This window comes from Aethalodelphis obliquidens, unplaced genomic scaffold (assembly GCF_003676395.1).
Source record: "Aethalodelphis obliquidens isolate GAN/ISIS:26980383/991018 unplaced genomic scaffold, ASM367639v1 scaffold3, whole genome shotgun sequence".
Taxonomy (NCBI): Eukaryota; Metazoa; Chordata; class Mammalia; order Artiodactyla; family Delphinidae; genus Aethalodelphis; species Aethalodelphis obliquidens.
Window position 1 is genome coordinate 87,658,373 of NW_020837947.1, and position 24,163 is coordinate 87,682,535.

The 24,163-nt window shown below is 41.0% G+C and overlaps 1 protein-coding gene across 1 annotated transcript in view; it reads left to right on the forward strand.

Annotated features, from left to right (window-relative positions):
• The window catches only part of EYS (EGF-like photoreceptor maintenance factor), a 1,677,823-nt gene that overhangs the window by 1,569,270 nt on the left and 84,390 nt on the right, over positions 1 to 24,163 (forward strand). Inside the window, exons 36-37 of the mRNA XM_027093793.1 lie at positions 20,186 to 20,352; positions 21,154 to 21,298. Coding sequence (XP_026949594.1) covers positions 20,186 to 20,352; positions 21,154 to 21,298 — 312 coding nt within the window. The remainder of the gene's footprint in view (positions 1 to 20,185; positions 20,353 to 21,153; positions 21,299 to 24,163) is intronic.

Sequence of the window (24,163 nt, forward strand, 5' to 3'; positions counted from 1 at the left end):
TATCTTGGTCTCAGTGTCAACATCATTCTAGTTCAATGTCAAGAATATTTGATTAAAAGGTAGTTTCCTCCTTTCAGAAATCTAAAAGCCTAACAGGCCCTAGAATATATTCAAATATACCCACAAAGTGTGTGCACAAAAGGAATTGTTCCTTCAGAAGGGAACTCCCACCAGTAAGCAGGAGCCATTCACCAAGTCAGTTTCATTGAATTGGAAATTCACAGCATTATCTCCGTGGGTCCTCTCACATCTTTTATTTCACTCAAGACAGGAAAGAAGGGAAAGGAAAAATCCATTTGTCTGTTAGAATTTGTGAATCCATTTGGAAAGATCCAAGATGGAGGAGTAGGAAGACCCTGAGCTCACCTCCTGCCATGGGAAAACCAAACTTACAACTGTTACAGAGCAACTACTGATGAGAATGACCTGAAGACTAACAGGAAAGATCTCCTACAACTAAAGATATAAAGAAGAAAACACGAGATGGGTTGGAGGGGAAGAAATACAGTACAGTCAAGATCCACACCCCAGTGGGCAACCCATAAATGGAGGAATAATTACAATTGCTGTGATTCTACCCAAGGAGCAAGGGGTCTGAGCCCCACATCAGGCTCCCCAGGGGGTCCTATACCAAAAAGTGGAGCCCCAGAATATTTGACTCTGAAGGCCAGTGAGGCTTAATTTCGGGAGAGCCAGAGGGATATGGGAAATATAGACTCCACTGTTAAAAGGCACACACAAAATCTCACACACTCCAGGACCCAGGGCAGAAGCAGTAATTTGAAAGGAGCCTGGGTCGGACACACCTGCTGATCCTGGACAGGCTTCTGGAGGGGCAGGAGGTAACTAACTGGAGCTCGTCCTGGGGACACAGACACCAGAGACAGGCTTTTTGGGAGGTGGTTCTACCATATGGACACTGGTGCTAACAAGCCACTTTGGAATCCTCCTTCTAGCTTATTAGTGTCATGACCTTGCCTGGCTCACGAGGCTGTCAGAACCAGTCCTGGGATACCTTAGGCCAAGCAGCTAGTGGGCAAGGCCAGAGCCTCACCCCAGGCTGGCTGTCTTAGGACCCCCAGAGCCCACAGTGCCCAGACATGGCCTTGTCCACCAAAGAGCTCAGGATCTGGCCCTGCACACTGGCACACTGGTGGTAGCCCTGGGGACCCCTGGGGCCCTGCAGCCAGCCATTGGGACTCAGCCTCCACAACTAGCAGGCCAACACCAACTCCAGGACACCCAGCGCCCCTGCATCCAGAGACCCTGGGACTGGCCTCAACCCATCTGTGGGCTGGCACTAACCTTGGGACTTCCTGGGCTTCAGCCCTGCCCACCAGCAAGCCAACACCAACACCGGGACCACCCAGGCCCTACAGCCAGAGAACCCCAGTACCTGGTTCCACCCACCAGCAGGATAACACTAGCCCCAGGGGCCACCCCAGGCCCAAATACTGCCTACTAGCAGGCCAACACCAGTTCCAAGACACCTTGGATCCCTCAGACAACCACCTGGGGATCCAGCCCCACTCACCAATGGGTCGACACCAGCTCTGGGATACCCCAAATCCTGAAGCCAGCCATGTGAGGAACTGGTACCATCCATCAGCAGGCTGACACTAGATCCAGGACCTCCAGTCCCACAACCATCCACCCTGAAACTCAGCTCTGCCCATCAGTGGGCCAGTATTAGCCCCAGGAACCCTAGGTGTTCTGAAGTCAGCCACCTCATCACCTGGCCCCACTCACCAGTGGCCAGCAAGCTCCACACAAGGCAAGGCCTGGCAACCAACCAGAGCAGAGGCTAGCCAGCCCATCACAACAGAAGGACCCACACAGCCCAAATAGGGGTTCTTCTAAAGCATACAGCTCTGGTGACCACAAGGGAGAGTGCTGCTTGGAAACATAGGACTTCCCTACAGAAGGCCACTTCTCCAAGGTTGGGAGATGGAATCAACCCACCAGATATATAGAAATAAAAACAGCAATGTAGGCAAAATGAGGCAGTAGAGGAATAAGTTTGAAATGAAGGAACAGGATAAAACCCTAGAAGAAGAACTAAGTGAAGTAGAGGTAGGAAATCTACCCAATAAACAGTTCAATGAAATGATCATAAAAATGTTTGAAGAAGTGAGGAGAAGATTGGATGAATATACTGAGAAGTTAGAAGTTTTTAACAGAGTCAGAAAATACAAAGAAGAACAAACGGAGGTAAAGGATACCATAACTAAAATGAAAAATACACTAAAAGGAATTAACAGTAGATTAGATGATACAGAGGAACGGATCAGTGAGCTGGAAGACAAAGTAGTGGAAATCACTGAAGCTGAACAGAAAAAAGAATAAACAAAAATGAAGACAGTTTAAGAGACCACCAAGCCTAATAATATTCACATTATAGGGGTCCCAGAAGGAGAAGAGAGAGAGAAAAGGGGGCAGAGAAATATTTCAAGACATAACAGTTGAAAACTTCCCTAACTTGGGAAAGTAAACAGACATCTAGGTCCAGGAAACACAGAGAGTTCTAAATAAGATCAATCCTAAGAGGACCACACCAAGACACATTGTAATTAAAAGGACAAAAACTAGAGATAAAGAGAGAATATTAAAATTAGCAAGGGAAAAGCAACAAGTTACATACAAGGGAACTCCCATAAGGCTATCAGCAGAAATTCTGCAACCAGAAGGGAGAAACTCTGCAGACCAAAAGAGAGTGGCACAGTATACTTAAAGTGAAGAAAGGGAAGAACCTACAACCAAGAATACACTGTCCAGCAAGGCTTTCATTCAGATTTGATGGAGAAATCAAAAGTTTTACAGATAAGCAAAAGGTAATAGAGGTCAGCACCATCAACCCAGCTTTACAAGAAATGTTAAAGGAAATTTTCTAAGTGAAAAAGGAAAGGCCACAACTGGAAACTTGAAAATTATAAAAGGAAAAAGCTCATGGCTAAAGGCAAATATACAGAGAATGTAGTAAGTCAACCACATACAAAGCTACTAAGAGGGCTAAAAAACAAAGGTAGTAAAATCAGCCATATCTGCAATAAGTAGTTAAAGGATACACAAAACAAAAAAAAGTAAAATATGATGCCAAAAACAGTAACCATTAGGGGAGAGGAGTAAAAATGCTGGGTTGTTAAAATGTGAATTTAAGAGACCAGCAACTTAAAATAATCATATACATACACACACACAGAGCAAGAGAGAGGGGGATTGCTATATATTAACCTCATGGTAACCACAAATCAAAAACCTATAAGAAATACACACACACAAAAAAAAAAGAGAGAAAGGAATCCAATCATAACACTAAAGATAGGCATTAAATCACGAGGGAAGAGAGTAAAAGAAGAAGAAAGGAACAAAAAAGAGCCATGAAATAACCCTAAAACAATTAATAAAATGTCAGTATATACACACCTATCAATAATTACTTTAAATGTTAAGCCAGCCAGAGAAAGACACATATCATATGATATTGTTTATATGTGGAATCTAACAAAAATAATGCAAATGAACTTATTTTTCACAGAATTAAAACAAATAATTCTAAACTTTGTATGGTAATGAAAAAGAGATCAAATAGTCAAAACACTCTTGAGAAAGAAAAAAGTTGGAGGTATCATACTCCCTGAGTGTGTCTATATATATATGTGTGTGTGTGTGTGTGTATAGATTTATATAAAACATCAAAACATTATGGAATTGGCAGAAAAACAGAGACAGAGATCAATGGAACAGAACAGAGAGCCCAGAAATGAACCCACACTTATATAGGCAATTAATCTATGACAACAAACACAGGAATATACAATGGTAAAAATAAGTCTCTTCAATAAGTGGTATTGGGAAACCTGGACAGCTACATGCAGAAAAGTTAAACTGGATTACTCTCTCACACCATGCCCAAAAATAAATTCAAAATGGATTAAAAACACTGTTTTCAGATTACATGATACTATATATAGAAAATCTTAATGATACCACCAAAAAACTACTAGGACTCATCAATGAATTCAGTAAAGTTGCAGGACACAAAATTAATATACAGAAATCTGTTGCATTTCTATACACTAAAAACAAATTATCAGAAAGAGAAATTAAGGAAACAATCCCATTTACCATCATATCAAAAAGAATAAAATACCTAGGAATAAACCTGCCTAAGGAGGCAAAAAACTTGTACTCAGAAAACTATAAAACACTGATGAAAGAAATTAAAGATAACATAAACAGATGGAGAAATATACCATGTTCTTGGATTGGAAGAATCAGTTTTGTGAAAAGGACTATACTACCCAAGGCAATCTACAGATTCAATGCAATCTCTATCAAATTACCAATGTCATATTTCACAGAACTAGAACAGAACATCTTAAAATTCGTATGGAGACAAAAAAGACCCCAAATAGCCAAAGCAATCTTGGGAAAGAAAAATGGAGCTGGAGGCATCAAGCTCCCTGACTTCCTAACTAAACTACTGATACAGTCATCATAACAGCATGGTACTGGCACAAAAACAGAAATATAGATCAATGTAACAGGATAGAAAGCCCAGAAATGAACCCACACACCTATGGTCAATTAATCTATGACAATGGAGGAAAGACAGTCTCTTCAATAAATGGTGCTGGAAAAATTGGATAGATACATGTAAAAAAATAAAATTAGAATACTCTTTAACACCACACACAAAAATAAACTCAAAATGGATTAAAGGCCTAAATGTAAGATCAGATACTATAAAACACTTAGAGGAAAACATGGGCAGAGCACTCTCTGACATAAATCGCAACAATATCTTTTTCAGTCTATGTCCCAGAGTAAGAGAAATAAAAACAAAAATTAAAAAATGGGACCTAATTGAACTCAAAAGCTTTTTCACAGCAAAGGAAACCATAAACAAAATGAAAAGACAACCCACAGAATGGGAGAAAATATTTGCAAATAATGCAACCAACAAAGGATTAATCTCCAAAATTTACAAACAGCCCATGAGGCTCAATACCATCAAAACAAAAAACCCAATCAAAAAATTGACAGAAGACCTAAATAGATATTTCTCCAAAGAAGACAAAGAAGATGGCCAAGAAGCAAATGAAAAGATGTTCAACATCACTAATTAGTAGAGAACCACAAATCAAAACTACAATGAGATATCACCTCACACTAGTCCGAATGGCCATCATCAAAAAATCTACAAACAATAAATTCTGGAGAGGGTGTGGAGAAAAGGGAACCCTCCTACACTGTTGGTGGGAATGTAAATTGTTACAGCCACTATGGAGAACAGTATGGAGGTTCCTTAAAAAACAAAAAATAGAGCTATCGTATGATCTAGCTATCCCACTCTTGGGCATATATCCGGAGAAAAACTTGGTTTGAAAGTATACATGCACCCCCATGGCCATTGCAGTGCTTTTTACAATAGCCAAGACATGGAAGCAACCTAAATGTCCATTGACAGATGAATGGATTAAGAAGATGTGGTACATATATACAATGGAATATTACTCAGCCGTAAGAAAGAATGAAATAACGCCATTTACAGCAACGTGGATGGACCTGAAGATTATCATACTAAGTGAAGTAAGTCAGACAGAGAAAGACAAATATCATATGATATCAGTTATAGTGGAATCTAAAAAAAAAAAATGAACTTATCTACAAAACAGAAACAGACTCACAGACTTAGAGAATGAACTTATGGTTACCAGGGGGAAAGGGTGGTGAGGGGGCATGGAGTGGGAGTTTGGGATTGACATGTACACACTGCTATATTTAAGATATAATAGATAATCAATAAACAAATGAATTACTTTTGAAAATAAATTAATTAATTAATTAAATTAAAATGGGCAGAGGATGTGGATAGACATTTTTCCAAAGGAGACATACAGATGGCCAACAGGCACATCAGTAATTATTGGAGAAATGCAAATCAAAGCTACAATGAGATATCAACTAACACCTGGCAGAAGAACTATTACCAAAAAGACAACAAATAACAAGTGTTTGTGAGGATGTGGAGAACAGGGAGCCCTTGTACACTGTTGGTGAGAGTGTAAATTGGTGCAGCCACTATGGAAAACAGTATGGAGATCCTCAATAAATAAAAACTAGAGCTACTATATAATTCAGCAATTCCACTACTGAGTATTTATCCAAACAAAACAAAAACACTTAACAGAAAAATATATGCACCCTTATGCTCATTGCAGAATTATTTATAATACACAATATATGGAAGCAACCTCAGTGCTTATCTATAGATGAATGGATAAAGAAGGTGTGTGTGTGTATATACAGACACACATACATACAATGGCATATTACTCAGCCATTAAAACAAAAGAGTGAAATCTTGCCACTTGGGAAAACATGCTTGGACCTAAAGGGTATCATGCTAAGTGAGATAAGTTAGACAAAGAAAGACAAATACTGTATGATTTCACTTAATTGTGACATCTAAAAAGCAAAACAAAAAAGAAACATAACAAAATGCAAACAGAGTTATAAATACAGGGAACACACAGGTGGTTACCACAGGGGAGGAGGCTCAGGGGAGGAAAGAAATACCAAGGGAGATTAAGAGAAACAAACTTCCAGTTGCAAAATAAATAGTCAAGAGTAGGAAATGTACAGTGTGAGAAATATAGTCAATCACTAGGTAATATATTTATTTGGTGACGGATTGCAACTGAACTTATGGTGATCATTTTGAAATGTATACAAACATCGAATCACTATGTTGCATAACAGAATATAATATGATGTTGTAGGTCAATTATACTTCAAAAACAAAGAAACATTGAAAAAGAGATCAGATTTCTAGTTACCAGAGGTGGGGTGAGCAGGGAGGGGGAATTGGATGAAGGCAGTCAAAAGGTAGAGACTTCCACTTATAAGATAATAAATAGTAGGGATGTAATATACAGCAGGATAAATATAATTAACACTGCTGTATATTATTAGAGTATAATTGTTTTACAATGCTGTGTTAGTTTCTGCTTTATAACAAAGTGAATTGGCTATACATATACATATATCCCCATATCCCCTCCCTCTTGTGTCTCCCTCCCACACTCCCTATCCCACCCCTCTAGCGGGTCACAAAGCACTGAGCTGATCTCCCTGTGCTATGCGGCTGCTTCCCACTAGCTATCTATTTTACATTTGGTAGTGTATATATGTCCATGCCACTCTCTCACTTCATCCAAGCTTACCCTTACCCTTACCCCTGTGTCCACAAGTCCATTCTCTAAGTCTGCATCTTTATTCCTGTCCTGCCCCTAAGTTCATCAGAACCATTATTTTTAGATTCCATATATATGTGTTAGCCTACGGTATTTGTTTTTCTCTTTCTGACTTACTTCACTCTGTATGACAGACTCTAGGTCCAATCACCTCACTACAAATAACTCAATTTCATTTCTCTTTATGGCTGAGTAATATTCCATTGTATATATGTGCCACATCTTCTTTATCCATTCATCTGTTGATGGACACATCCATATCCTGGCTATGGTAAATAATGCTGCCATGAACATAGTGGCACATGCTTTTTTTGAATTATGGTTTTCTCAGGGTATATGCCCAGTACTGGGATTGCTGCATCATATAGTAGTTCTATTTTTAGGTTTTTAAGACACCTCCATACTGTTCTCCATAGTGACTGTATCAATTTACATTCCCACCAACAGTGTAAGAGGGTTCCCTTTTCTACACACCTTCTCCAGCATTCATTGTTTCTAGATGTTTTGATGATGGCCATTCTGACTGGTGTGAGATGATCCCTCGTTGCAGTTTTGATTTGTGTTTCTCTAATGATTAGTGATGTTCAGAATCCTTTCATGTGTTTGTTGGCAATCTGTATATCTTCCTTGGAGAAAGATCTATTTAGTCTTTCTGCCCATTTTTGGATTAGTTTTTTTGTTTTATTGACACTGAGCTGCATGAGCGGCTTGTATAATTTGGAGATTAATCCTTTGTCAGTTGCTTCATTTGCAAATATTTTCTCCCATTCTGAGGGCTGTCTTTTCATCTTGTTTATGGTTTCCTTTGCTATGCAAAAGCTTCTAAGTTTCATTAGGTCCCATTTGTTTATTTTTGTTTTGATTTCCATTCCTCTACAGGGTGGGTCAAAAAGGATCTTGCTGTGATTTATGTCATAGAGTGTTCTGCCTATATTTTCCTCTAAGTTTTATAGTGTCTGGCATTACATTTAGGTCTCTAATCCATTTTGAGTTTATTTTTGTGTATTGTGTTAGGGAGTGTTCTAATTTCAATCTTCTATGTATAGCTGTCCAGTTTTCCCAGCACCACTTATTGAAGAGACAGTCTTTTCTCCATTGTATATTCTTTCCACTTTTATGAAAGATAAGGTGACCATATGTACGTAAGTTTATCTCTGGGATTTCTATCCTGTTCCATCGATCTATCTTTCTGTTTTTGTGCCAGTACCATACTGTCTTGTTTACTGTAGCTTTGTAGTATAGACTGAAGTCAAGGAGCCTGATTCCTGCAGCTCCATTTTTCTTTCTCAGGATTGCTTTGGCTATTCAGGGTCTTTTGTGTTTCCATGCAAATTGTGAAAATTTTTGTTCTACTTCTGTAAAAAATGCCACTGGTAGCTTGATAGTGATCACATTGATCTGTGGATTGCTTTGGGTAGTATAGTCATTTTCACAATGTTGATTCTTCCAATCCAAGAACATGGTATATCTCTCCATCTGTTTTTATCATCTTTAATTTCTTTAATCAGTGTCTTATAGTTTTCTGCATACAGGTCTTTTGTCTCCTTAGGTAGGCTTATTCCTAGGTATTTTGTTCTTTTTCTTGCTATGGTAAATGGGATTGTTTCCTTAATTTCTCTTTCAGATTTTTCATTGTTAGTGTAGAGCAATGCAAGAGATTTCTGTGCATTAACTATGTATCCTGCTACTTTACCAAATTATTGATTAGCTCTAGTAGTTTTCTGGTAGCATCTTTAGGATTCTCTATGTATAGTATCATGTCATCTGCAAACAGTGGCAGATTTACTTCTTCTTTTCCAATTTGGATTCCTTTTATTTCTTTTTCTTCTCTGACTACTGTGACTAAAACTTCCAAAACCATGTTGAATAATAGTGGTGAGAGTGGGCAACCTTCTCTTCCTGATATTACAGGAAATGGTTTCAGTTTTTCACCATTGAGAATGATGTTGGCTGTGGTTTTGTCATATCGCCTTTATTATGTTGAGGTAGGTTCCTCTATGCCCACTTTTTGAAGAGTTTTTATCAAAAATGGTGTAGAATATTGTCAAAAACTTTTTCTGTATCTATCAAGATTATCATATGGTTTTTATCCATCAATTTTTAATATGGTGTATCCCATTGATTGATTTGAGTATAATAAAGAAGTCTTGCATTCCTGGGACAAACCACATTTGATAATAATGTGTGATCCAACAGCACTGTTGGGTTCTGTTTGCTAGCGTTCTGTTGAGGATTTTTATATCTGTATTCATCAGTGATATTGGCCTGTAGTTTCTTTTTTTGTGACATATTTGTCTGGTTTTTGTATCAGGGTTATGGTGGCCTCATAGAATGAATTTGAAAGTGTTCCTCCCTCCATTACATTCTGGAAGAGTTTGCAAAGGATAGGTGTTAACTTGTCTCTAAATGTTTGATAGAATTCACCTGTGAAGCCATCTAGTCCTGGGCTTTTGTTTGTTGGAAGATTTATAATCACAGTTTCAATTTCAGTGCTTGTGACTGGGCTGTTCATATTTTCTATTTCTTCCTGGTTCAGTCTTTGAACGTTGTGCTTTTCTAAGAATTGGTCCATTTCTTCCAGGTTGTCCATTTTGTTTGGCATACAGTTGAATGTAGTAATCTCTCATGATCCTTTGTATTTCTGCAGTGTCAGTTGTTACTTCTCCATTTTCATTTCTAATTCTGTTGATTTGAGTCTTCTCCCTTTTCTCTTGATGAGTCTGGCTAATGGTTTACCAATTTTGTTTATCTTCTCAAAGAACCTGCTTTTACTTTTATTGATCTTTGCTATTGTTTCCTTCATTTATTTTTCACTTATTTCTGATCTGATCTTTATGATTTCTTTCCTTCTACTAACTTTGTTGGGGTTTTGTTCTTCTTTCTCTAATTGCTTTAGGTGTAAGGTTAAGTTGTTTATTTGAGATTTTTCTTGTTTCTTGAGGTAGGGTGGTATTGCTATAAACTTCCCTCTTAGAACTACTTTTGCTGCATCCCATAGGTTTTGGGTCATCGTGTTTTCATCGTCATTGGTTTCTAGGTATTTTTTGATTTCCTCTTGGATTTCTTCAGCAATCTCTTGGTTATTTAGTAACATATGTTTTAGCCTTCATGTGCTTGTATTTTTTACAGTTTTTTCCTGTAATTGATATCTCTTCTCAGAGCATTGTGGTTGGAAAAGATACTTGATATGATTTCATCTTTCTTAAATCTACCAAGGGCTTGATTTGTGATCCAAGATATGATCTATCCTGGAGAGTGTTCCATGAGCACTAGAGAGGAAAGTGTAGTCTGTTGTTTTTGGTTGGAATGTCCTATAAATATTAATTAATTCCACCATGTCTAATGTGTCATTTAAAGCTTGTGTTTCCTTATTTTCATTTTCAATGATCCATCCATTGGTGAAATTGGGGTGTTAAAGTCCCCTACGATGATTGTGTTACTGTTGATTTCCCCTTTTATGGTTATTAGCATTTGCCTTATATATTGAGGTGGTCCTCTGTTGGGTGCATAAATATTTACAGTTGTTATATCTTCTTCTTGGATTGATCTCTTGATCATTATGTAGTGTCCTTCTTTGTCTCTTGTAGTAGTCCTTATTTTATAGTCTATTTTGTCGGATACGAGAAGTGTTACTCCAACTTTCTTTTGATTTCAATTTGCATGGAATATCTTTTTCCATCCCCCCACTTTGAGTCTCTATGTGTCACTAGGTCTGAAGTGTGTCTCTTGTAGAGAGCATATATGTGGGTCTTGTTTTTGTATCCATTCAATCAGTCTATATCTTTTGGTGGAGCATTTAATCCATTTATATTTAAGGTAATTATCCATATGTATGTTCCTATTACCAATTTCTTAATTGCTTTGGATTTGTTTTTGTAGGTCTTTTCCTTCTCTTGTGTTTCCCACCTAGAGAAGTTCCTTTAGCATTTGTTGTAGCGCTGGTTTGGTGGTGCTGAATTCTCTTAGCTTTTTCTTGTCTGTAAAGGTTTTAATTTCTCCTTCGAACGTGAATGAGGTCTTTGCTGGGTAGAGTAATCTTGGTGTAGGTTTTTCCCTTTCATCACTTTAAGTATATCCTGCCACTCCCTTCTACCACAGAGTTTCTGCTGAAAGATCAGATGTTAACCTTACAGGGATTCCCTTGTATGTTATTTGTTGCTTTTACCTTGCTGCTTTTAATATTTTTTCTTTGTATTTAATTTTTGATAGTTTGATTAATATGTGTCTTGGCATGTTTCTCCTTGGCTTTATCCTGTATGGGACTCTCTGAGCTTCCTGGACTTGACTGACTATTTTGTTTCCCTTGTTAGGGAAGTTTTTGACTATAATCTCTTCAAATATTTTCTCAGACCCTTTCTTTTTCTGAGATCCCTATAATTTGAATGTTGCTGCATTTAATGTTGGATATGAGAATTATCCTCAATTCTTATCATTCTTTTTCTTTATTCTGCTCTCTGGTAGTTATTTCCACTCTTCTATCTTCCAGGTCATTTATCCACTCTTCTGCCTCAGTTAATCTGCTACTGATTTCTCCTCGAGTATATTTAATTTCATTTATTGTGTTGTTCATCATTGTTTGTTTACTCTTTAGTTCTTCTAGGCCCTTGTTAAACATTTCTTGTATTTTCTCCATTCTGTTTCTGAGATCATCTTTACTATCATTTCTCTGAATTCCTTTCAGGTAGACTCCCTATTTCCTCTTCATTTGTTTGGTCTGGTGGGTTTTTACCTTGCTCCTTCTTCTGCTGCATATTTCTCTGTCTTCTCATTTTGGTTAACTTACTGTGTTTGGTGTCTCCTTTTCTCAGACTGTACGTTTGTAATTCCTGTTATTTTTGGTGTCTGCTTCCAGTGGGTGAGGTTGGTTCAGTGTTTGTGTAGGCTTCCTGTTTGGGAAGACTGGTGCCTGTGTTCTGGTGGGTGGGACTGGATCTTGTCCTTCTGCTGTGCAGGGCCACATCCAATGTTGCTTTTGGGGTGTCTGTGAACTTAGTATGACTTTAGGCAGCCTCTCTGCTAATGGGTGGGGTTGTGTTCCTGTCTTACTAGTTGTTTGCCATGCGGCATCCCACAATGGCCTTGCTGGCCGTCAGGTGGAGCTGGGTCTTAGTGTTGAGATAGAGATCTCTGAGAGAGCGCTCAACAATTAATATTATGTGGGGCCAGGCGGTCTCTGGTTGTCCAGTGTCCTGGACTTGGCTATCCCACCTTGGAGGCTCAGGCCCGACATCCAGCCAGAGCACCAAGACCCTGCCAGCCACACGGCTTGGAAGAAAAGGAAGAAAACAAAATGCACAGATAGAACCCCAAACAGATGGTAAAAGCAAAACTAAACAGACAAAATCACACAAAGAAACATAGACACACACACAGTCATAAAAGGAAAAAACAACAAAACAAAACAAAACTGAAAAAAGAGAGAAGAGAAAGAACAGACAGAACCCTAGGACAAATGGTAAAAGCCAACCTAAACAGACAAAATCACACAAATAAACATACACACAAACACTCATAAAAAGAGAAAAATGAAAAAAATAAATAAATGGAAGAGAGCAGCCAAACCAATAAACAAATCCACCAATGAAAACAAGCACTGAAAACTAAATTAAGATAAACATAAGACAAGAAACAAATCAGATGCAGAAAGCAAACCCCAAGTCTGTGGTTGCTCCCAAAGTCCACTGCCTCAATTTTGGGAACATTCGTTGTCTATTCAGGTATTCCACAGATGGAGGGAACGTCAAGTTGATTGCAGGCATTTAATCTGCTGCTTCTGAGGCTGCACAGAGAAATTTTCCTTTCTCTTCTTTGTTCACACAGCTCTTGAGGTTCAGCATTTTTTGGCCCCACCTTTGCATGTAGGTCGCCCTCAGGCATCTGTTCCCCCCACCAGACAGGAGGGAGTTAAAGCAGCAGCTGATTAGGACTCCCTTGCTCACTGAGGTTGGGGGGGAGGGAGGGGTTTGGTAGTCATAATTGGAATGTGGGGCGAGCCTATGGTGGCAGAGGCTGGCGTGACGTTGCAACAGCCTAAGGCACACCGTGTGTCCTCCTGGGGAAGTTGTCCTTGGATCATGGGACCCTGGCGGTGACAAGCTGTACAGGCTCCTGGGAGGGGAGGTGTGGATAGTGACCTGTGCTTGCACACAGGTTTCTTGGTGACTGCAGCAGCAGCCTTAATGTCTCATGTCCATCTCTGGTGTCCATGCTGATAGCCTCAGCTCACACTCATCTCTGGAGCTCATTTAGGTGATGCTCTGAATTCCCTCTCCTCGTATATCTGTAAACAGTGGTCTGTTGCCTCTCTGGCAGGTCCAGTCTTTTTCCCAGACACCCTCCTGGCTAGCTGTGGTGCCCTAGTCCCCTTCAGCCTGTCTTCACAGAGCCAACCCCAGTCCTCTCCCTGGGATCTGATCTCTGAATTCTGAGCCTCAGCTTCCAGCCCCCACCTGCCCCGGAGGTTGAGCAGACAAGCCTCTCAGGCTGGTGAGTGCTGGTCAGCACTGATCCTCTGTGCGGGAATCTCCCCACTTTGCCCTCTGCACCCCTGTTGCTGTGCTTTCCTCTGTGGCTCCGAAGCTTCCCCCTGCCTACCTCCCCACCTCTGCCAGTGAAGGGGCTTCCTAGCATGTGGGAACTTTTCCTCCTTCACAGCTCCCTCCCAGAGGTGCAGGTCCCATCTCTACTCTTTTGTCTCTGTTTTTTCTTTTTTCTTTTGCCCTACACAGGCACATGGGGATTTTCTTGCCTTTTTGGAAGTCTGATGTCTTCTGCTAACGTTCAGTAGGTGTTCTGAAGGAGCCATTCCACATGTAGACGTATTCTTGATGTATTTGTGGGGAGGAAGGTGATCTCCACATTGTACTACCCCACCATCTTGAAGATCTCTCTCCTACACATAAAAGTAGTTAAGAGAGTGAATCCCAAGAGTTCTCATCACAAGGATAAATTTTTTTCTATTTCTTTAATGTTATATCTACATGACATGATGAATATTCACAAATTTAGTGTAATCATTTCATGATGTATGTAAGTCAAATCAGTATGCTGTACACCTTAAACTTATACAGTGCTGTATGCCAATTAGATCTCAATAAAACTGGAAGAAAAACATTTTATGTTATTGTTAGAAACAATCCTATGAAGCATTAGTATTACCATTCCCATTTTTCAAAAGAGAGGTACGAGGAACTGAGCAGCTAGAAGTTAAATTAGCAAAGAGGCCAAGATTAAACACTCCTCTCCTTGTGCTACCTGGGACTCAGCTTACCTCTTTTGGTTCCAACCACATCATTTTTATCAAGGTAAATTACATTTAATACATTATAATAGTTTACCATATTGGAAGAATAGTTTGAAGAAATTATAACAAGTCATGTCCACTCTTTCTCTACTAATAAATCAAAATTTCATCCCAAATAAAACACTTCAGAAAGATTTCTTTTTTTCCTATTGGACTTAAAAGATTGTTGGATCAGCTGAGTGAGGATGATCATGTTTCTGTGTTGTTAAAAGTCACAATATTTACCTTTAGATTACCTAATGAGGGCTGAAATACACGAGGCTTCCATAGCACTCTCTATATGAATCTTTTCTCCCAAATGCTCCCTCAGAACGATCTGAGGAACAGCCCTCCAAATAGTCCTGAATCCCACACAGGGCACCTGAGAGTGGCTTCTGCCTCTTCCCGGGCCATGGGATCTGTTTCTGGGGTGTCCTTTCAAGCAGACCACATGAAAGCACATGCCTGTCATGTTCATGGTTTATAGCATCCCATGATTGACCTGCATCAGTGGGAGGAACGGCAGGACAGGTGCCCCCAGGAATTCTCTCCCATGCACAGGTCTGAGTTAGTGCTTTTATCCATGTTTTATTCTTCCTTTTGAGGACTTAATGAATCAATGGCTCCAACTACTAGCTACTCTTCACCAGGCCTTCTTTCCGGGTGAAGCTAATTAGACCATCTCTAATTACTGTTACTTAGTTTGCATGTTTCTTCTGGTAAGAACTCCACTAGAATTACCCTAAGGCAGAAAGGATTGTTGCACTGTTCTGCCTATTTTCTCTCTCTGTTTTGTATCTCTCTTTTTCCTTCAGGTCAAACTGACCTGCATCATTTTTCCTGGGCTTACTATTGGAAACCTTTTATACCCTTCCTCCCTCTTATATAATAGATTTCCCCTTCCTGTCCATGCTTGTGGATTAAATCAGTGTTGGTGGGAATGTAAATTGATACAGTCACTATGGAGAACAGTATGGAGGTGCCTTAAAAACCTAAAAATAGAACTACCATATGACGCAGCAATCCCAGTACTGGGCATATACCCTGAGTTGAGAAAACCATAATTCAAAAAAGGCATGTGCCACTATGTTCATTGCAGCACTATTTACCATAACCAGAATATGGAAGTGTCCATCAACAGATGAATGGATAAAGAAGATGTGGCACATATATACAATGGAATATTACTCAGCCATAAAAAGAAACGAAATTGAGTAATTTGTTGTGAGGTGGATGGACCTAGAGTCTGTCATACAGAGTGAAGTAAGTCAGAAAGAGAAAAACAAATACCATATGCTAACACATATGTATGGAATCTAAAAAAAAAAAGGTCATGAAGAACCTAGGGGCAAGACGGGAATAAAGATGTAGACCTACTAGAGAATGGACTTGAGGATATGGGGAGGGGGAAGGGTAAGCTGGGACAAAGTGAGAGAGTGGCATGGACATATATACACTACCAAATGTAAAATAGATAGCTAGTGGGAACCTGCCACAGGGAGATCACTCGGTGCTTTGGGTCCACCTAGAGGGGTGGGATAGGGAGGGTGGGAGGAAGGGAGATGCAAGAGGGAAGAGATATGGGGATATATGTATATGTATAACTGATTCACTTTGTTATAAAGCAGAAGCTAACACACCATTGTAAAGCAATTATACTCCAATAAAGATGTTAAAAAAAAAAAAAAGGTCCAGCCAGGTTGGAGAACGACTGATATAAATAGTAGAAGAAACAAACCACAAACAAACAAATCCAATAAACTCTTCTAAATAATTTAGGAACAAAATGCCATGAACTGAATTATAACCACATGCCTGTGACACAAGTGTTTTATTTTCCTTCCCAAGATTTTATACAATATATTTAGAATCTATGACCTTCACCACCATCATCCCTAGTGCACCACACACTTCTAAGGACCATATGAGAAGGTTCGAGTGACCTGGCAACTCTTTGTCTCAACCTCTTTGATCTTTTCTTCCAAAATGTCAAGGCAGCATCCTTCACTTTGTTTCCATTCTCCATCGTCGTTGCCCTCGCCACTATCCCTCTCCTCACCTAGATGAAGCTCTTGCTTCCATTCCACTGGTCTCTGCCTATGATGAGGCCAGATGCTATTCTGGCCTCAGCATCTCATCTTCACCCATGAAATTTCCTCTAACCAGTATCATGAGTTGTTATAATGTTAATTACAACTCACCATTAACACAACCCCTTCAAAGCTCTCTGCTTAACAGTATTTGTGGAACTGAGTTACCTCTCTTCTTCCTAGCCAGAAAGAGACCAAATTTGTGTTGGGTTTTTTCTGTACATTCTAAAAGTATTTTTATTCACTTCCTAGATCTTGTTACTCTTAACTGCTCTTCATCTAAAGTTAACTCCCATCGTTCCTTCCTCCCTCTTTTACTACTTGCAGCATAATTACTCTAATTCCTTCCTTCTCATCACCAGCTCCTAAGTACATCCCAGTTGTGGGGGAATTCTCTTCTCATGAGACGTCACAAACACTACATATGAATGGGGTGGCAAGAAACAACAAACATGCATGTTGTGTGTGTGCCTGTGTTCCAGCTTATGCTCTGTTGTCTCATGGACATTTTCACAGCACAGTTCAAAGAATTTCAAGAAGTGACAGTGGAGCATTCAATCAAGCCCTTCTGAACACAAAGCCCTGTGTGACAGCACAGGTCACATGCCCCGGCCCTCCTAAATTTATTAACATCCGTCAGGCTTCATAAACAGATGGGAAGCCTATTAAAAAAAGAAATATTTCCAGAACCTAGCTTCAAAGATTCTCATACAAGTCGTATAAGGTAGCTTCTAGAATCTGTATTTTTGATAAGCTCCCTGAGTGATCGTGATGGACTTCCTGGTTTGCAAAACACCACCTCAGAGCAATCCGAAGTCCCTAAAATACTGTTCACCTTCCCAGCACCAGCCCTGGTAGTCAGCTGCTTTTCTTTCCTTATCTACTCTGTCATCACCACCAGGGTGCTGAGGGGAGGTCCAGATTAGGAGTGGCAGAGGCAACCCTAATAGACCCATGGCTTGCAGATACAACTCTGTCATCTGCTTCATGGTCTGATTTGCTCCCTGGCTCTCCTTATCCCTGCCTCCTAGTGCATCTCCACGTCTACACCCTGGGATGTGTCTGTGGGCAGAAGCATCTATAAACTAGAGTCAGCCTCCTTTCCCAGACCCTCCTTTCCAGGCTCCGGCCATTCCCCACCCCCAGCTCTGTAAACCAGACTCTTCAGAACCGCCCCCAACTCCTCCCTCTTTCTCAACTCTGCACTCCAAATGGACCCATCCTTTCAAAGTTTCTTTCCAAATCACACACAAATTCCTCCCCTTTTATCTGTCCCCTCTGCCACTGCCTTGATCTATTTAGACGTTAATCTTTCCTCTCCTGAGTCACTTAAATGACCTTCCAATGAGGTTCACTATCTGTCTCTGAGTTCTATCTGCACCTCTGCTATGAGAGTCCTCTAAAGGCCATATCTAATGTAATTCTCTCATTCAAACTCCTTTCATGGCTCCTGTAAAAAAAAGAGTCTCCAGTAAAATATTTAAACCATTCACTGCAGTATAAGAGGCCCTTAAGTACATGTCTCTTTCCCACACATGCACTTAACGCCATCCCCACCCAGCTCCCAGAAGCTCCCTAAGGATACCATGTCCTTGCCCCTCCTGGGGTTTTGCAAAGTTATTTCCTCAGCTTCGAACATCCGTCTTCTGCATCCCCCCTTTTCTCACCCACCCAGCAAATTCTTTTGGGTCGTTTTATGGGTTAGCTCAGAAACCAATTCAAAATCACCTCCTTGTAACTGCCCTAACCATCTCCCCATACTGTTACAATGACTGTCCCCGACGCTCTGCTGCTTCTCCTCCACTTCCCATGGCACCTGAGCCAACCCTGTGAGGACTTTGAGGGTAAAGTTGTTCCTGGCATGAAATGGGCTGCCAGGGACTCAGAACAGAGGAATGGCAACAGGTCGGGAAGGAAAGAAGGGTGAGGCTCAGGTAGATCTGCTTTCCCACCACCAGCTCAGTCCACAGGACACCATCTCCATCCCAACATCCTGAACAATTTGCAAAGACGATTCAGATGCCGCTAAAATCTCTCAAAGAGCCCCATTCGCAGCCACAGGAGGACCCTGCTGTCCCCTTCTCTCCCCCACCCCTTTTCCCGTCTGCACTCCAACACCCTCCTGAGACATTGCCTCCAGCCTCTAGGGGTGATTTCTCTCCTTTCTAACTGCCTTCCTGAATGTATGCTTTCCCCTGAGAGTTCTCCCTATTTTAAATTCTCAGCCCAGCTAACCTGCCACAGCACTGCAGGTGGGAAGAAATCACCAGAGAGAGAGAGAGAGATTTGCTGGAAGTTCCCGACATGCTTCACAACGGCTCTCACATAAGGCGCTTCCAAAATAACCCAGCTCAGGGTTCACAGCAGACCCATGAAAAAGGCAGAGGCAGAGTTCAAGCATCTCTAAGTAATACTTCAGTCTTCTGCTTTCAAGTGCTTTAGGAAACCCACCTCCTTACATTATCTGGAAACCGCAGCCCTGCAGATTTTTTCCTCTCCTTTACATTTATCAGCCTAACAACCAAGAGAAGCCGAGGAAGCAGACAAGGTATCACCCTTAGAAATGCAGTGGGGTGCTGTACACACCCAAATTTGCCCACATCCAAGGACGCACTTCTGCTTTTTGCCCTGTGATTAAACTTCTTACTTCTATGGGGTCCTTATTCTTCCTCCAAGCAGAAGTCCTTGCCTCAATTCTATGACCAGCGAGCTTCAGTTTTAAGGTCCACAAACACACCTTTGAGAAACGGGGTGATGTATTTTCTCTATGCTGTCCATAGACCTCTTGCCCCCATCGAGCTCTAGAAGCTCTGCCTTAACCTATGTGTGTACTGCCCATCTGCAAGGACCCACACCACTGACCATCCCAGACATTCCTAAAGCCACCAAACCTACTTCCAGGATCTTCCCTTAGTGCCCGATACCAGGACTCTCCCAACCACCTGCCCTTCCCCATGGGTCCCTATGAGCTGCATCCTGAGTGTTCAGGGTTCTGCAACTCGGTGTGATGCATGAATGGCCCTGGACTAGGGCAGGGAGAGGGCAAATAGGGAATGCAGAAACAGCTAGCCTTGAAGTAGTCATGAGGGTGTGGTTGAGAGCTTTTGCAACAGAACAATTGGAACACACTCTGCAACTATAGAAAGAAATCTTCTTTATACTCGCCTCAAACCACAGAGAGAAATTCAAAGCTGATGCTAGGTTATCTCAATCATTTGAATCTCGTTCAGTACCAAAGCAGTTTTTTACTCCACTGTGAAGTTCTAATTATGCTGAAGTACACACTTAATTTCATTTAGACAAGAAGGACATTTTAATTCCCACTTTTTAGTTATTGAGCATTCCTCCGGGTTGGCCAGAACCCTCATTCTCAGACAGTCTGTGGGTTTGGATAATAATACGCAGTTCCACACACACCTGAGTGCAGATGAGAAGTTACGTGTGGGTTATAACTCACTGTTCGGGTCTGTGACTCAGAGCCAGAGGGTGAAGCAGCTGCCTAGCCTCCTGGGTTTCCTCTCAGTGGGCCTTCCCTCTGCCTTTTCTCCTTCCAGGGCTGAGTGGTGATGACTTCCTGGCCGTGGGTCTGCGCAGCGGCCGCGTGGTTTACAGTTACAACCTGGGGTCTGGCACAGCAAGTGTCAGCAGCGATCCCCTCGATCTGAGCCATGGGATCCACACGGTCCTTCTGGGGAGGTCCTTCCGAGCAGGCTGGCTGAAGGTAAAGGGTCATCCCTCCATCTGTCCCACAATCTTACTGCGTGCTGCTGTATTATCAGATCTGTGCTGAGGGACAGAGGTGAAAGAGCCGGGCCACCTGCCCCCATGAATTTCACAGACTAGCACACAAAATAGAAGACTAGGGGGTGTTGCAGTTAAGTGGTGTGGGGATAAATTAGAGGATGACTAACATAAACAAGGTGAGAGAGAGGATTCAGGGAATGCTTCTCAAAAGAGGTGACACTGGCGTAAATAGCAGTTCAGAAAAAGAAGCATGGCAAGCGTGGGCTTAAGGAACACCAGTAGTTCTTGGTGGTTTTTAGGTGAGGGAAGTGAAAGGTGTGGCTGGAGGGAGACAAGGTCTGTATCATCAAAGGACTTATCTAAATAGTTTAGATTTGCATATGGAGAGCTGTGGAGAGCTACCAAGAAATTTAAGAAGGGGGCTGGGTGCCATGGTCAGTTTCCATTTGCTGATAAATGACTGGTGGTCATTTGAGAATGGATATGAGAGGGAGGTAAGGCCAGATGGAGGAGACCCAACGGGCTGCGAGCTCCTAATCTTTGAAGAACTGTGATGTTGATTGAGATGCAGAACCATGACTGCTAGCTATATCATAGTAACAGACACCAGCGGAGAAGCAGAGAATTAAGTGGTAAAGTGTTTATGAGTTCTTCAAAATTCAGGTGTGTGTAAGTTTTCATGCCAAGTTAATGGGAAATAACGAAAGAGTATCTTAACAGTTCACCCTGGGGAATCAATTTCTTTTTTAATAAGCTTTGAATATTTTTCCTTTTGAAGGTAGATGATCAGCAAAATAAATCCATCATCTCTCCAGGAAAACTGGTTGGTCTCAATGTCTTCAGTCAGTTTTATGTAGGTGGCTACAGTGAATACACTCCAGATCTCCTACCGAATGGAGCCGATTTTAAAAATGGCTTTCAAGGTAAGACATGGACGGATTTTACACTATACCTACTTGTCTCAAAATTTGAGAAAAGAAAAAAAACTTTTAAAGAGTATATTTCTAGTTCTAAAACCAGCAGTGAGGATTGCTTTCTAATCAGACTTGATCAGTTAGATTTTAATGGAAAACATTCATTCACTGTTTATTAATCACTTAACTACCTATGTACTAGGTGTTAGGGTGTTTCAGTGAACAAAACTAGGATTCCTGCACTCGTGAATTTACATTCCAGTTGGATAAAGGCGGGAACAGACAATAAACACTAAATATAGTAAATAAACAAACTATATAGTAGTATAAGGTAATAAATTATGTGGGGGGAAAAGGACACGTAGAGCATGATATGGGGGGGTCAGGATTGTGGGTCATTTTTGCGGTACACGGGCCTCTCACTGTTGTGGCCTCTCCTGTTGTGGAGCACAGGCTCCGGACGCGCAGTATCAGCGGTCATGGCTCACGGGTCCAGCCGCTCCGCGACATGTGGGATCCTCCCGGACCGGGGCACGAACCCATCTCCCCCGCATCGGCAGGTTGACTCTCAACCACTGCGCCACCAGGGAAGCCCTGTGTGTCATTTTTAAATAGGGTGCTTTTTAATATAGAGTAAGTAGGGTAGACCTCATGGAGTCACAGTAAAAATTGAAACTCCATCTAACTTTGGAATGTACTTGAAATAAAAGATGATGGACAGATGGCTGCCACCTATCCACACCATGAAGATATGGCCCACGGAGGTCACCAGAGGTCAAGGGGATTAAGAGAAAACACCACACTTGGACAAGCAATCGTATTGCCATAGCCTGTCTCCTGTGTTCAAAAAGGAACATAGACTCAGACCTTCCCTATAAAGCTGATTCATAGTGGAGTTATCACATAAAGGCATGTTTTGAATTGTTATAACAATACATTTGGTGAAAATAAGCTTTTTGGTGGCTCCTAGTCCCAAAATATTTGGCCAGGGGGCTGCTCGTTGTAGTGTCCTAAGCCACTCACCCATGACCAGCCTACTCTCCATCAGGAGCCCAGGTTTAGGGACCAGGATGTGATGCATTTGGGGCACTTGAGTTCTCTGCCTGCCTGGCAACCCCATTCTCCCCACCCCCACTGACTTCTGCCTAAACACAGATGCAGGATGCCATGTACTTGAAACATGAAAACAACACAGCTAATCCAACATAATACAAGGTCAGTTTCCAGTAAAACTAGTTCATTCTGCCAAGACTCTCAAAGAAACTTTTTCTTTGAATATATAATCCGTGCTGATTCTCAAAAGAGTGTCTTAAAGAATAGTTTAAAGCATATTAAGGCTCTATGCTCAATGCTCAACAGTTCTTTCACTGCAGGAGATCATCTGAAGGGCAAATCAAATCAATGAGTTTTTAAAACATTATATTCAAAGAAAAGAATGGGTAAATTTATAAATGTGAAAGAAAGCACATCTTCCACTCAATGAAACAGAGACCTTGTTGGGGGTCATCAAAAACTGTTGTCATTTGCTCCCACATACACTTCTTCTGTAAATATTCTGGATATAATCAAGCATACGAGTGTGGATTCTGGAACCCAACTGTCTGGATATGTGTCCCCTCTGCCACCTACAAGCACCATGACCCTGGTGAGTCAACCAACCGCCTTGTGACTCACTGTGTCTCAGCTGTAAAATGGGACAATCACAGCACTTCTCTAGTTCCAAGAGGGAGCTAATGGAGAGAGAGCACAGAGCTTAGAGCTCTCAGTTAGCAACAATGTTAGCAACGATGATGGTGCCAGTGGTAGGAGGAGACCCAGCTCCAGTCAAACCTTTGCTCCTCTTTCTCTGCCTCACAGACGTGGCTCTGGCTCTAGTCACGCTGCCTTCAGATCCAGGCTCTGCCAGGTAGTAGCTGTGTGACTTTTTGCCTGTTATTTATACTCTCTGAGCCTCCATTTTCTCCTCTGTAAAAAAAATATATATATATCTACCCCATAGGGTGCTTGTAAGTTAATCAATTAAGTAAAATAATTATGTCAAGTGCTTATACCAGAAACCAGTACATGATAAACACAATAAATGTTAGCTATTAGTGGTATTCCATCCTACTGTCAGAGGACTTGAAGCTTTCAAAGTTATCGAAGTCTAACATTTCCTGGTTTCCTGTTGTCTTGTTTTTTTTTTCCCTTCTATTAGGAACTTTCCTTCACATCTTGTTAACAAGAACAAAGACTGGCTTTTGTCAAAACCTGTCATTTTCTCCTTAAGTCTGTTAATGAGCCTACACTCAGCACATACACAGCTGGCCTTCTTCTGACAGAAATAACTACATTGACAGGCCTGGAAGCATGTCAAGCTTCTTAGGATGAAAATCTTGGGCGGGTGTTCTTGGAATTGCCACTTAATGCACAGTCTTATGGAAACTCCAGGACCTTAGCTTAGCCCTTAATTTTATCATTTGTCTCTTGAATCCTTCCTCAATGTCTGCACCTCCTCCATCATAAACTAGCCTTTATTATGTACTGAAAATTATAGACAAGTAGTACCACCCTGTCATCATGACCAGATCACAACTGTACTATAAACCTGATTCCCCAGAGCTGATCTCAGAGCTGATCTCACTATATATTTTAATTTTAAGAGAAGAGTAATGAGTTCACTGCAATAATTTACAAATTCTCTTACTGTCAGAAAAAAAGCTATCACTTATTTGGAACTTCACCAGTCTTTCCAATATCATAGCTCCAAAAGTCTTTTTCATACCCACTTTATCACATGCAAGATATAGGCATGGAATACCTGGTGCATGGTACTATACTAAGCAGATTATGTTTAATCTGCTGTATAAATAGGAATGAAATTATACAATATAT